A 15986-nucleotide genomic window follows, 5' to 3' on the forward strand; every position below is an offset into this window, starting at 1 on the left:
ATGAACTCTATGCTTATACATATATGCATAGATGCTCTTTGTAGTGTACTCATATATAAATAGATGCTTTTTCATTGCTGTTCTTATTCTACTATTGTTGATGTGCTAAATACATATATTCACCTGAAATTCTAGTAAAGCTAAATTGTAATCTTAATTGGCGTGTGGTCCTTCATTGAGCGTCCTTATTGACTTATACCGAACAGGTGTCAACCAGTCACCTGGATAAGACACTAGGGCTTCCAGTTTTCTGTCTTTACACATAAAAACAGACATAAAAACTATTTGTTTTCCTGTCTATATTTATTTTTAAATATGGAAAAATACAGAAAATAGGTCTCCTTTGGACGATTATCACTACTGTCAATCGCTAATGTTAGGTTAGTAGATACGCATATTGACAGGTAGGGGAGTTAAAAAAAGAAGCTTATCTAATAAAGCTTAAATAAGTGCAGATATACAGGTGAGTACACTATTCAACAACACACATGTTTTTAGGTGACCGAATTCTACTGTATGTAGCAAAAACCTGCATTCAAATGTGATACAATTCCCAATTAAATAAATGTGGAAATATATCCATCCATTACAACTTCATTTACACTAAATACAAAATAAACATGGATAAATACAGAAAAAATAAACAAGAAAATAAAAATGGATAAATACAGGCAGAAATGACAAAAAATAAACATCATAAAAGAGGCAACCCTATGTATAACATACCAGTAAACACAGAACATTTGGAAATTATTCAAGAGTTGATTACTGCATTTGTGGACGATGCCAAACGGGATTATTGCATTATACAATGCTCTGTAGTTACATGGTCACATCAAGGTAACACTGGATGAATCAGTTTCCACAGTTGTGTCCCTGTGTCTGGAGATGACTGTGTAGATCCTCGAGGACAGACAAGCCTCGGATTTGGGGAATTGTTTTTATGTGAAATAAACACCGTAAGTTTGATATAAGATACGAGGCTATATGGTAAACGCAGAAGACTTATTGAGTGTTAACATTCCCTAAGTAGCAATTCGGGACCAAATTCAGACTGAAGTGGGGTCAGGTTATTTCAGGTTCTGGCCAGCACCAGAGGGCAGACATAACCCCCTGTGACTCAAGACCACAAATAGTCCTGTGTGAAGAGTTGCACGTAACTGTGGCTCCAATTGAGTAATTTGGAGGGGTTAGTAACTGGCCTGTCTAACCAATCTTGTATTCTGTGTGGTCCCATAATCCTTGTTCTCTCCAGCCAGATCTACAAACGAGACTTAAAAAATTGTCTGACGCGGGGTGTCCTTGAGCAGGAAAGAGCTGCATCAAGCTGGTAAAGATGGTTTATAAAAAGAAATATTGAGGCTGAAGTCAAAGGACAGCATTAGAACCGGACAATGTGGTTTGAAACGTAAAGGGATCTGCCATGTACAGAAACAGGGATGATGATGATGGCGGTGGAAGGGGCAATTCATAATACTTCTGCACTGCTTCTAACTCTACGACATTTTACTTTCTGATCTTAAACGAAAATTCAACAACACAACAACACGTGTATGTTTTTAAATCGAAGGCCGGTGGCACAACTAAACTGGACCACAGAGCCAATAAAGTCTTCAGCTGAACAGGCAGGTTTTTAAAGAACTCGGACACCCATGCGGTTCCTTTATCAACTAGATGTCTGAAAAAACGACTAAAAAAGATGCAAAGTGAGAATGAGGAACAACTTACACGCTGCTCTGTTAATAGCTGTAATAATTCGTGGTGGTTATAAAAACGTTATTTATTAATATTGGACAAGCTGCGAAAACGGTATACAAAGATCCCCCTACACCACCCAAATTTAAAAGCAAGGGAACAGATTCATCTGTTAACAGATTCTGTAAGAGGTTGGAAAAATACAGAAACAAAAACAAGGTATTTACATTTAAATATATAACATATTTACATACGTGATTATGTTGCTGTCTAAAAGATAAGCAAGGTACTGGTGATAATAAAAAAACAAAACAAATATGTTTACAATTTGACGGGCGCCCATGTACTCAGTCGACATGTTTTTTTTACGAAATGGGATACTCGAATGCTAGATAATACACCAGGATACCTAGCTCGAATCGGCAAACCTTTAATCGGAATGTATTTTAATCATTAGTAGAAATATCAAAATTTACAGCATATGAAGTACTTTAATAAAATATCTGTATGTAAGACAGAGAATTTCTCGAGGACAGCGATTGGTAAGGTCAGTCCTCATGTCTGCGAGGAAAACATTGTGCTGGCTAGAAATGTACTGATAACACGAATTCCTCTGTGCAAGACAGTCTGGTACAACAATGATATATTTACAGTTCTGCTTAACACCAGGAGCTGGCCGTAATGCCCAAGAAAGGGAAGAAAGACTGTTTGTAGCTCTAGATGGCAGATTCCTGTCTACGACGCATCTGTAGCCGGTGGTAAATTCTGCTGACATTCTTGAAATGTCTTCTTGAAGGAATCAGCCATCGCCTGAGTTTTAAATCTAACGGCAAACTGTTCAGCTCTTTCTACGCCATCTAAAAATGAAAGGGAAAAGACAGCAATTAATGCAAGTTCATGAAATCGAACGAATTGCCTGTAGTTTTATCATTTCGTACTCGCTCAGATTTACAGCCTGGAATATCGTAATTGGAATCATGTGGCCGTGACGAGCTGCAGTAAAGTTCACTTCACAGACATTGCAAGGTAATGCGAACTGAGTTAAGGCCAACACTAACTAGTCACCAAACCTTACGTTTCTTGAAAACAAACAGTAACAAGGAACCGTACTGAAGGAGTTCGGAGCATTACGCAGTTGACAGAATATAAATCTTTGAGAAATTGCAAGTTATGCAAATTTTAAGCACTCCAGGTCTTAAATTTCCATGTTTTAATGGCTGGCAGAGCCAAAGATATCACCAAAGGACCACGCCGAGGGATAGGCTGAAAAGGATACATACCAAGACAATGAAAACACAAGCTGCCCACAATAAGTACTACTCGCCCTAGTAAAGGTCATTCACTGTCATACTACCTACACTGTGCATGGATGGGAAAATAAACAAGAAAAAAACACACACTGGACATATGTTGATACTTCTGTTATCCGTGGGACATTGAAGAGAGGGTTGGATATGCCTGCTACTCTTCCTCAGATTAATGAGAATGGTACTAACACTTTTGAAGGCTGCTGTTTCGCAGGCGCTCCAACACTGACTAGATCAGCATCAATGGTGATTACAATCAGTAACATTCAATAATAATATTTACAAAGTTCTTCTCCTTGGCGGTCTACGGGGAGTGAACCTTGCGATAGGGCTCATGAGGTGGTGCAGTCATACTGCTGTCTGACCTCATACAGAGATCCATCACGGGCGAAAGATGAGCTTCAGTACACACTTAGGATTCTTTGGAAGGAAAGGCACTCTACTGTTTGGAAATGCTAAGTGACTGCCCCAGAGACAGCAGGGTTCCTAGGACTTCAGGAAAAATGGAGCCTGCAACTGAACATTTTCAAGAATAAAGCAATACCCACAGAGCATGAACCCACTAAGCAACAATAAGGCCAATTTGTTATGGAGTGGGTTTGTTGGCCAAAGTAAACAGGTGGCTTAACCGCCACTATCTTACTAAATGAGCTCGTCAATAACGAGCCACAGATCCTTGGTTTGACTACATGAATTATTGGCAACGTTTCCAGGTAGAAATGAATGAGAATCAATCTGAACGTAATTTTGAAGCAAAAGGATCGGTAAGCACTCAGGTCAACAGCTATTAGCTAGCCAATAAAGGAGTCAGGAGGGTACACTGGCAACCCATCTTCAGAAGGGAGTTGCCATCAGCTACAGAGACCTGTCTGCTACATGACATCCCTTAATGACCTGACACTGGTAATGGAACACCTCAACTTCCAACTCCACAGAGATGGAAAAAGCACCATCAGAGGCACCCTTGCCTAGAGACCCCCAGGACTAGGCCCCTGCTTCTGCAACACCATCCCAAAACTCATCGCCGGCAAGCAATCGACTCAGAGAAATACATATTCCTAGGGGACCTCAACTTCCAACTTGACAATCCCAGCAACGCCAACTCCACCAACCTCCTGGAAAGCTGGAGCAGCACTGTCCTCAAGCAGCTTATCACCGACCCAACCCAAATTGCAGGAGACATGCTCGGCCCCATCTTCATCTCCAGCGACAGTCAGGTATATCCACACCACTCATCTGGTCTGACCACGAAAGTGTACACTTAACCATCTCCAGACCCACATACCTCAGCACCGTGTCCCCCAGATCCACACAAAAAACGAAACAAAAAAAAAATAGAAAAAGGTATCAGAAGACCAGTGGAACAACACTCTTTACTCCCATCTCCTCCCAGACTCTACGCACGACCCTGAACAAACAGCAAAGAGCTTCTCCCAGTGGATCAAAGAATGTACTGATGCCATTGCCTCCGCCAAGATCAAAGAACAAAGCAAAAGAGCAAGCTGGTTCACAGAGGAACTGCACTCCTCTAACTGAAACTGCTGACAACTTGAAAGGAAGTGGTGCATCAGCAGAAAATACAGAAGACCGCACTGCCATCAGGACCGCCCTCAACATGTATCACCGCCTCCTGAAAGAAACCAAGAAGAATGCACTAGCAGACCACATCAATGCCAGCAGAAACCACAGAAAATAACTCCTTGCCATTGTGAAGGAGTTCACCAATCCTTCAAGCCACCAAAAATGACATCACTGTCTCCCAGGAACTGTGCAACATCCTCGCAGACTTTTTCCACAACAAGATCTCGGTTATCTACGAAAACTTCAAATGTCAACACTCTGCTGCAGACAGCATCAACCAGCTCACATGCACAAACCCCTTCTCACCCACTGGGAACTCCTCACCACGTAAGACACTATCTGTATTGTGAACTCCCTACACTCACAAGCACCCACATACCCTTGCCCCCACTATGTCTTTAACCACAGAAGCAAGACAATCCGTGACAAGCTCAGAAAGATCCTGAATACCTCCATCACCGCTGCCTCCTTCCCGGATGTCTGGAAACAACCTAAAGTGAGGCCCTCCCCTGAAAAAAAACATCCACCAACCAAGCCAAACTGAAGAACTATGGCCCATCTCTCTGCTCCTATCCAGCATGTCCTTGAGAAATCGATCAACTAGCAACTCAACCAACACCTAGAGCTCCACAATCTTCTGGACCCCTTTCAATCTGGATTTCGAGCTAACCGCAGCATAGAGAAAGCCCCGATTGCAGCCATAGATGACATCAGAGCCCTCCTGGACTGTGGAAAAACAGCAGCCCTCATCCTCCTGGACCTGTCCGCCGCATTTGACACTGTTTCCATCCACATCCAGATCAACAGACTTCACCACATCAGGATTCAAGGAAACACCCTCAAATGGATCGCCTTGTACCTCACCGGCAGAACCTTTATTGAGAGAATCACAGCACGCCACCTGAAGACTCCAGACAATACAGAACTTGGGACCAAGACTCTTAACGACCTCTCCAGAAGGACCCACATCACACCCCATCTAAAAAAAACTACAATGGCTCCAGATTCAGAGGAGATGCCAGTTCAAGATGCCAACCCCATGCCTACAAGGCCCTGCACAACGAAGGACTAGCATACATCAACAAACGCCTGACCTTCCGCCAACTGACCAGAGATTTCCAATCAGCTTCCCTCTCCCTCGCAGACACCCCACAGATCTGTGAAGCCAACAGCGGAGGGCACTCCTGGCCACTAAGACTTGGAACAACCTCCTCCCGCAATCTCACGACTGCACCGTCACTCCAGCTTTTCAGAAGAGAACTAGAGACCTGGATGTTCGAATGATCATTCCTCCACGCAGCAGCATACAGCTCCAGCGCCTCAGGACACTCCATGGTGATTTGCAGAGCTTTTTAAATGTTTGATTGATTGAAAAGAGAAGTTTTCTCAGTCAAACAGTAACGTCTATGAAACTAATTTAAACATATTGCAGGATTTGCACATAGACTGCCCCATGTAAGAGTTAGCTGGCAGCACAGGCTGCAGGATCTCAACGCCTTAAAGAGCTCTACTCAGGAAAGCCCTGTCTATTCTGTTGTCTCCTCATTTACAGTTGTAAGAGTAGCCTGATAAAAACATTTAATTAGTAAAACACAGCTACTCACAAACAACAAAGCAGCCTGGAGTTCCAAAGGGTTGTCTAATTTATCTTGCTTTACTCTCGCTCCATAAGTAAGCAACTGCCCTGTCATCGTCAAGCTAGCAGAAATTTTTATAAAATTAGTGTGATACAACACACAATAAGCCACTGGGTGAATACATTTTATCAATAATTCAGAGGCTTACACCAGCAGTCTCATGATTCAGTGGAAAAATACATCAATATGTAATCCCATCTGGTAAGAGATACGCTTCGTGAAACCTTTGAGTCTTTTCCAGTAAAACCTAAAGTGTTGCCTCATACTGAAGATCTTATTTATGTTACATATGAGTATTTGCTAGACAAGATATGCACAGTTTCTTTTTTACCTAGATGTAGATGGAAAGACAGAGGGAACGCAATGGTGGATGACATATCAGTCGACATCTGCGAAGGCAAAAAAGCCTTACTGTAATGCTAACTAAGCTGAATGTTGCAACTAGTGTGAACCATATTCAATAATTTCCTACCCATTGAAAATTGTGATAGACTAAAAATTAAAAGTGTGTTCAGAACTCTACCTGTATCTAAATATTAACGGTCTCCTCCTAATTTACTATTAAGAGCTTTTCACATTTAGTTGGATGAACAGCACAAGCCAAAAACCATTACCTCAGGCAAATAATTAAAGATAGGTAACTCATCTATCATAGTCGCACATATGTTTCACCTCTCCAAGACACATCGTAACAGTAACAAGGGTAGAAGTGGAAGCCCAACATCCTACCAGAATAAGCGTGGTAGGACAACTCAAAAAGCTGAGTTACCAATATTTCCATAGAAGTCCATAAATACAAGGTATATGACAGGCCAGGCATCTCGCTAGGTGCCATCATGTGTCACAAAATACTGGCTCCCTTCATAAGATCATTTGGTGCACAGCAGATTTCACATGGGTGCAGGGAAGAAGGGCTGAAGGGTGAAAACCACAGCAGAATACATTCATTTCTGGCTTGTCTTTAGAGGCTCTGCATGACCAATGTCCATTTAGGGGGGTGGGAACACCCCAGGTCATCGCCGGCAGCTGCCTCAGCAAGTTTTTGATTGCTTGCAGCTGTGCCTCTAAGACAGTTCTTGAAACAAGGCCCCACCCATTCCAAGACCTCACCCCCTCCTCACATGGTGAACTATTTTTTGTAGTTGGCAGGTCTGTCTGAGTAGCCCTGGGAACAAAGAGAAAGAAACAGATAGTTTGCTCCAATCCTCAGGAAAAGTAACATTTTCCAACCAGATGGCTTGGTTTTCCATGAAAAGGCAGCTTTCAGGTCTTAGGGGCTCTTGTCACTTCTATTTAAAACCAAATGCTACATCAGTTCATCAATGGATGAGGTCTTGGAAACAACTCTGACAAAAACAGAGGATATACAATTTTGAGTAACTAAGCTAAAGAATAGGACAATTTCAGCACACCTAGTCTTGGTTGATAATGGTTTTGAAATAGAATGCAAGAATTTCACTTGTTAGTTTGGCAGGACTAACTAGGACCAAAATACTGACTCTTGACAGCACAGAAGCCCTTCAAATAAAGTTCGATAAGAACATCAAGTTGAAGGCATACATTCATGCATTTGATAAAAAACAAAAGTAGTGCAGATAATCATTACAATTCTCGGAGTTGTATATGAAAGTTTTTTTTAATACATGCAGACAGAGTACTTAATCTTACACACTAGGGTGACCAGGTTATTTTGCCGAACAAGTTGGGAAATATTTACCTCTTGGCATCTAAGTTTGTTATTAAATGTTTTCTCTGAATGTTGGGTCATTGGCAAACTACTCAGAAAAACTAAGGCCTGGATGTAATCACCTCATGTCATTAGAGTCAAGGTCCCCAAGTAGTTTTAGGAATCTTTCACCTTTATCAGCTAAAGCTGCATTATGGCTACCTGGTTTGCTTGTAGTAGATCTAGGGAAGGATCTGCCAACAAGTACCTAAGGTTTTTTTTTGATCCAAAGTAATACAATTTGTTTTGCTAAGCCATTTGGTCTCTTCATCAGATGCCTTTGGTTTTTTTCCAGTATGTTTATTAAGATACATTCAACTTGATTTAGTCTGCACATGCTCTTTCCCATTTCACAGAGCTAAAGGCAGCTGCTAAGAGTAAGCCAGGTAGTCCTAATTTTTTTTTTTAACTTTGTTTATTGGTACTTTTAAAAGCATTACATCTCATAATCAGTGTAGGCATAGCATAGTATTTGGTTCATATACAAGATCCAGTAGTATTATTGTCTTCTGGCAGCTATTGCAGTGGGACCGTGCCCATTTCAGGTTTATACGTTGACACCAGTTTAGACATTCAGCATGAACGTACCCATGGATCATTACAGTAGGGTCATCATTTCTGAGATCAATTATTCAACATTATCTTGGTATTATTAATCAAAACTGTAAGCAAAACTAGAAATATTTAACAAGGTGCCTGAGGAACATTTTTTTGCGGAAGTGTGCAAGGGTAATCATGGTGTGGTGGTGGAGTCCAGTTGGTGGATCCAGTGCTTTTAGGCCTTGCAGTCTCTAGCAACGGGGCAAGGTCCTTCTAATTGGGTATGGGGTGTATCTATAGCCTGCATGTATAGCTGACGCACTTCGGCGTGGCATGCCACTAGCAGTTTCCACCCATCAGCCTCTGCTGACGCTCTCACAGGTTGGTATCTGCGGTGCGTTTATTAGGTGTGTTCCCCTCTTGGGGTCTCATCCACTCAGGGGTTTTGTCAGGGCTTAATCAAGTTTCCGCTCCCTGTCCACTGTTTCCCATTAGTCTTCCCGCCTCTGCCCCTCCCACATCTCCAGCACCTCTGATCACTGGGGGGCAATGGGACGCACCCCCACTTCTTGTGCCTCCTCACTTTTCAACGTGTGTGTCTCTGCTTGTGGCCACTTCGTTACATCACGCCTCCAGTCAGCCTGGAAATCCCCCGTAGGCCCGATCTTGGCAATAACTATACTGTGTTTAGCCAGTACCAAGGCTAGATCCAAAAACGTGTTGCCAACGTTCCTAGGGGTTGGTCTGGGGAATAGCCCTAGCAGGCTGAGAGATGTGCCTGGTGCTAGGGGACCAGTTCAAGACCTCTCCCAGGGTTCCCAGGGCCTGGCACCAAAACTGCCGCACTCTGGGGCAATCACATGTCATGTGGAGCAAATCTGGTTCCGCAGCATTGCATCTGGGGCATCCTCTGGGCTCCCCGCCATATATTGTCGTAAGTCTGTGTGGGGTTAAGCAGGTTCTATAGACATAATTATACTGGGTATATTTGAATCCTAAATTACAGGACACCCTCTGGGGGTAGGTCAGCACCCTCTGCCACTCTGAATCTGTTACCTCTCCTCCCAATGTTGCCTCCCATTTGGTTCTCAGCGTCTGCAGTGACTTCTGAGTCATCTTGTTGAGGGCTCCGTAGAGCCAGGCAACCGAGCACCCTCTCCCATTGTCACTAAGAGGTGGAGTATTTTGTGCACGCCAGGTTCTGCGTTCACCATGCTCCACAGGCCCCTCATAGCATACATCAATGCTCGGTAGGTGAGAAACTGCCCCAGCGGTACTCCAGTCTCTGCTGCGAGATCCTCGAGTGGCATTAGAACACCAGTCCGGAAGCAGCCCCCAGTGTAGTCACCCCTGCCTCCGTCCAGGTCTGCATTTGACATACCATGAAGGGGTGAGCCGGGGTCTCATAAGGTACGCCCGTCAAGGGTAGGTTGGGGCGTATGGGACCTTCACGTCAGTGCGCCCCAGGGTCCTTCGCCAACAGGTCAGGGCCGCCTTAAGAGCATACTCTGGGTCGGAAGGTGAACCTTGGGATCGGGCAACTTAGCTAACAGGTCATTGCTGACCCTCCCCTGGGATATGGCCAGCCAGGTAGTCCTCAAAGAAAGAAGTTTACCTAATAGGAAAAAGACTGCTTATATTTTGTGGGAGCTCAGTAACGACTCACATCAAGACTGTGACCACTCTACCTTTCAGCTTAGCAACCTGGTTTATTACAAACCCTGTCAAACACTGCAAATGAACAACTCCAGAAGCCCCAATTTAAATGACAAGTGCAATGTCATGAATTCCTTAATCAGAAACATTGAAAAAAATCAGAAAGCATATTGACAACACCGAACACACCCCTGTTCGTCCTTTCCCTCCTTGAAATGCAATAAAATTAAGCAAATCTGAACTCATCTGTTCACAGAAAACCACCTCAACTCCCTAAGCGCTACCAAATAAGAAGGTTGACAGGATCCCATTTAAATAAATCCACTGTCTTAATCTAGATGCTCTCCTACCCATTTCAATATATTAAACGACTCCATGGCACAAGGCAGTCTTTCCAGACAGGCTGAAGGTTGGAAAGTTCCTTCCTCCACTGAAACAAAAGTGAATGTCAACTCACAGAGCTTGCCAGTTTTTCACAGTTCTACATTCAACATACCATGGCAAGATACTCCAAAAAGTACCAGTCCAGCAACTACAAGACCAACAAGCATTGGCAAAGCCATTAGGAATCACCTATGCGGGATCTATTGACTTTGTCAATTTTCTTTGTTTAGTGGTGTGCTATACAATGGCCTGACATTCCATATTGTAGTATGGCATGGCATGGCCTGTTATTCTATAGTTTGGTATGGTATGACCTGTCATTCTGTAGTATAGTATGGTATGTTCTGGCCTGCCATTCTTTAGTAGAGCATGGTATGGCCTGTCATTCTGTAGTATGGTATGGTATGGTCTGTTATTCAATGGTATTGAATATATGATATGGCTTGTCATTCTATAGTAAGGTTTGGCCTTTTATTTTATGGAATGTTATAGCATGGCCAGTCATTGTTTGGTATGGTCTGACATTGAACATTATAGTATGGACTATCATTGTCTAGTACAGCCGGTATTGTCTGTCAATATATAGTATGGCATGGCCTTTAATTGTACAGTATAATATGGTATGGTCTGTCATTGTATAATATAGTATGGTACGGCCTGTCACTGTATAGTGTGGTATGGTATAGCCTGTTATGGTATGGACTGCCATCGTAGAGTTTAGTGTGGTATGGTATGGCATGGCCTATCATTGTATTGTATGGCCTGTCCTTGTATGGTATGTTATGGCTGTCACAGTATGGAATGGAATGGTATGGCCGGTCATTGTGTAGTATGTCAATGTGTAGTAGAGTTTAGTATGGTATGGTATGGCCTGTCATTGTAAAGTTCAGTATGGTCTGTTACGGACTGTCATTGTAGAATATGGTATGGTATGGTATGGTATGGTATGGCCTGTCATTGTAGAAGTTTATTATGTTTTAGTACTCCCTTGAATAGTTTAGTAGGGTATGGCTTGACTTTGTATGGTATGGGCTGTCATTATATGGTATGTAATGACCATTCATTGTATAGTATGAAATGGTATGATACTGTGTGGTATGACCTGTCACCGTATAGTATGGTATGGCTTGTCATTGTATAGTATGGTATGGTATGACCTGTTGTTGTATAATATAGTCTAATATAGCCTGCTGTTGTACAGTATAGCATGTTTTGGTATGGGCCGTCACTGTATGGTATGGGCTGTCATTGTAGAGTTTGATATCGTATGGCATATCATTGTATGGTATGGTCTGTCACTGTAGAGTTTGGCATGGTATGGAATGGTATGATCTGTCACTGTAAAGTAAGGTATGGCTGTCTTTGTAAGGCATGGTACGGGCTATCATTTTATGGTATGGTATAGGATGTCAATGTATGGTATGCAGTGTTTAATTTTAGCCAGTGGTTTCTGGTGCTCAGCACCGGCACTCAATTGCCAACACCAGCACTTGTGATAGTCTGTCACAAGGTGGCGCTACCTGGCTAATTTAGAGATGACCACAACAACAGTTAATTCTTAATTCAATCTACATTAAAAATGACTATTACCTGCTGTCCAAGCCATTCACAGCTTTGGGCGTATTGAATAGTCTGCAATGTCATACTTGTAGGAGTGTGATAATTAGTCGTTGTGTTGTTACTATCACTGGCAACATGGCAGGGACAATGTGTGGTGCAAGCGTCAGTGGCCTCCTGACAAGAGCCCTGGCACTTATGTATTTACAAATTAAGCACTGATGGTATGGTATTGTCTGTCAATGTACAGTATGTCTCAGGCAACACCTTAAAAAAAAAAAAGGGCCATATGATGTCTGAGACGGGCCTGGCCTGGCTCTGAATTACACGATTCACTGAATGCTTAGGCTTCACAAAGACAAATAAAATTGGAAAGATAAAAGCTTGCAATGGCGTCAGATTATTTTTACTGCTTAGTGGGTTTAGGAACAGCCCCAGAACAGTTATACTGTATTGAATGTAGGCGTCTATTGAGCTGTGTATCTGTCAGAAATTCAAAGGCTTTCCATGGCTGTGGGCAGAGGAAGGCAGTGAGCTAATGGCGAACAGGTTGAATAACAGCGAGCTCTTTGTGGGATAGGGAGAAAACAAATCGAAACAGGCTAATTAATAAACGTTAATTTCACAACAAATATTAATGGTGGATGTCCATAGTCTTATTTTTTAACGGCTCTGGTTTTTCATGACTTAATATAAATGTGCTGCAGTGGGCTTTGCAGAACCTGTCTCTGGATGCTTTTTTCTCTGCGCTTGTCGCAGGGCGGCTCGAAGGATGGTAATTAGAGAACGTTTGTGACTATTCATTGTTTTATCAGCCAGGTTTCTGCATCACAACAAAATATATTTTTTGTGCAGTTTTATGAGGCAAACTCAACCCGAAAGAATTGTCACTAAGGGATCACGTGATTTACCCAAAATCAAAGGATGCTGAGCCAACGGTAAGACTAACCTGCTTCTAGAGCTCCATAGGAGGCAGCTTTGGCCATGACACCAGATCTCTTCTTAATGAAATACAAATAAAATAAAGAGAGTTGTTGCAAAAGAGCATGAGACTTTAAAACAGTGGTGCATAGCAGTTGTGGTTACATGTTCATTGATGTGCTGTGGACGTTCAGATGAAAACCAGCATTTTGTCGCAATGAGACTGCATTTTGGCAGGATGGCACAGAAATAGCCCTATTTGAATAAGGCACATTCAGGCAGCCTGCAGTCCACTGTTGATGACTGCAATAAAATGCCATTGTTGAAACGTTATATTCCTGTCCAGGTGAGAATCTTGTGAACAGAAGACAAACTGCTGGAAACTAGGAACTAAGACGTCGCCACAAGAATGGCATACGGGGACTGTGGATGGAAAGCAGCCCCTTTACAAAAGTGCCTCATGCCACTCACTTTCATCCTAATTCACAGACATTTTTAGTGAAATTTATGTGCAGCGCACAGCCTAATTTTCCTGTCCAAACACACCATCTTGAAATGAACACTGCGTCACCTTACCACAACAACTGGGAAACCAGCCCAGGGAGGGTTTGAAGGATGAGAAATTGTACCTCAATCACATCATAAGCAGCAGACGGATACTAGTTAAGTTTGATAAATCTGTGCTTGGTCCCTGCTCCACAGAGGCAAGGAAAGTGATGTTTGGCCTGCGCAGGCCAGTTAAGAGGCAGTAAAAAAAGACTGAAGCTGAAGCCAACAAATGAGAAGCAGTGGGTGGGTTGCAAGTCCTTTACTGAGCACAAAAGGGTGGCCCACGAGCACATGTGCTTACAGGCTCAACCCTAAAAAACAAAGGGACAGTTTGACAAAGGTAAATATACATATGTATATCACTTAACTGTATAGTTACTACTATGTCTAGGTGTAATGCAACACTTTGTTATTCACAATTTTAGAGTGTAGAGTTACAGCTTGGTGTAGAATTAAATGCTGGCACCTTCTAAAACATGATTTGTGAGTCTAAAGTTATCACTAGTAACTTAGCACACATAGATTAATGGGGCCTAGGACATCCCTCCTCAAGCCCCTTTTGACCCAGAGACCCCATTCCCTAGGGCCAAGCACATGGGGGAGGGTGGCATGTACCCCCCCCCCCCCCCCCCCAAAGACTATTTCGGCCCGTGGACCCCATCTTCAGGTGCCAGGCACCTTATTCACATAGAAGGGATGCACATGGCCCCTCTCTGCAGGCTGATTTCAGCCCCAGGGACCCAATCCCCCCTTGGCCAGAACAACAAAAGGTAGGTTCCCCTGGTGCTCACTTAGGGCACCCACCGCACTTTCATTGGGGGCTGCAGGGGGAGCCCCAAGGCACTCGCAGCCCCAATCAGTTCTTCCCATCCAGCGGGAGCCAGCGTTGCTCCCGTCTGCAGAGAGCAGCTAAAAATGCTGCTCTCTGCGAGCGGTAACAATCTTTAGATCTGTTTCTGTGCAAGCATCACTGCGGATGTCAGCTCCCAGCAGGCAGCAGCATTTTTCAAAGGCTATTAATGGCTCAGGGAAGTGGGGCGCAGAGCAGCCCTCCTCCACAGTGCATATATGGTGTGGTCCTGGGGGATGGGGTACCTGGGGCAAATAACAGTTGAGCCCTGGGTATGGGGATCCATGGCCTAAAACAGCTGAGACAGGAGGGCTTTGTGTCCTCCCTCACTCTTTACTATGCAACAGAGCCCCAGAGGATAGGGTCCCTCGGGCCCTAATAAGCCTGGGGAGGGGGTGCCCACGTACGCCCCATCCTCCAATTATAAATATTTGTTGCCCCCCAGGAGCTGCCCGGGGGGTGAGGGGTGTGGACAGACGAGGGGGGACACACAACCTTTTATTGTGGATTCATGCCCCTGTCTCTTTTTGCGTTCGTTTTTAGTACTCTAGATGAAGTCCAGAGTCCTAAGATGGCTGCTACCACTTCCTGCCTGAGGTGGTGGCAGCCAATCAGATCTCAGTTTGAGATCTGTCTGGATCCACAAAGCCTCAGTGTCCCTAGATATACACATTTTTTTGCATTATTTGCTCAAAAACAACTGTGTAGATTTATAGCAGAACACAGATCTAACATTCTGCCAAATATGGTATAAATCCGTTCAGTGGTTTAGGCTGTAGCTGTGTCTATAGTTCCTAGGAGAAAATGAATGGAGAAAACAAGTTTTGGGCCCCCTTTTTTTCCCTCTGCCACCTCTTGACGGATCACCCTGAAATTTTCATATGCAAAATAGGCCAAACAACACCCCCCCCCTTTTTGGGAGGGGGGGGGAAGCTGGAACGTTTCATGGAGATTTAGCAATAGCAAAAGGCTACAGCTATAATTTCCCAGTGCGTAATGTATAATAAATAAATATATATTTAGAAAAGCACACAAAATAATTAACATGGGGTGTGTATTTAATTGGGTGTTTCTACTGATTTCTTTTGGAGTGTGTTGCAATACCTGTCGTCTGTAGTTTTGTCTCTGTCATTTCCTGTCATTAAACCCTATCCATGAATTTTCCTAATCCTCTCCCATTTAGTATTAAGTATTCTCCATTTTCCAGGCACTCCCCCTTGTTTCTCCCAAATGCACTACAAAAGGTTAGACGTGTGCAGAGATCTCCGCAGAAGACAGGAGAGGTGAAGATTTCCAGCTGTAAGTTTGTGAACAGCTTTTTGTAGTAAGTAGTCCTTCTGTAGTACTCGGTTACGTATTACAAAATGCAGTTTGTGAACAGGGCCCAACATCCATACTAACAGCATCCCCTTGGCAATGCAATTGCGAAATAGACAATACTGCATCGTGAATAAACAAGGCTGTAGAATATGCCTCCCTGTTGGTAGTCCTAGATCTGGCAGCAGTCTTCCTAACAACCAGCCATCAAGCCCCACTGAACAACTTTCTTCCAAAAACAGGCTTCAACACCACCATGTGGAAAT

General features: G+C 43.4%; 1 protein-coding gene across 1 annotated transcript in view; it reads right to left on the minus strand.

Moving 5' to 3' along the window:
- Positions 1-282: 282 nt before the first annotated feature.
- The window catches only part of LOC138250083 (E3 SUMO-protein ligase RanBP2-like), a 580259-nt gene continuing 564555 nt past the window's right edge, over positions 283-15986 (minus strand). Inside the window, exon 28 of the mRNA XM_069204483.1 lies at positions 283-2552. Within this exon, the coding sequence (XP_069060584.1) occupies positions 2431-2552 (122 nt within the window). The 3' untranslated portion in view covers positions 283-2430. The remainder of the gene's footprint in view (positions 2553-15986) is intronic.

Source organism: Pleurodeles waltl, chromosome 8 (genome assembly GCF_031143425.1).
Source record: "Pleurodeles waltl isolate 20211129_DDA chromosome 8, aPleWal1.hap1.20221129, whole genome shotgun sequence".
NCBI lineage: Eukaryota > Metazoa > Chordata > Amphibia > Caudata > Salamandridae > Pleurodeles > Pleurodeles waltl.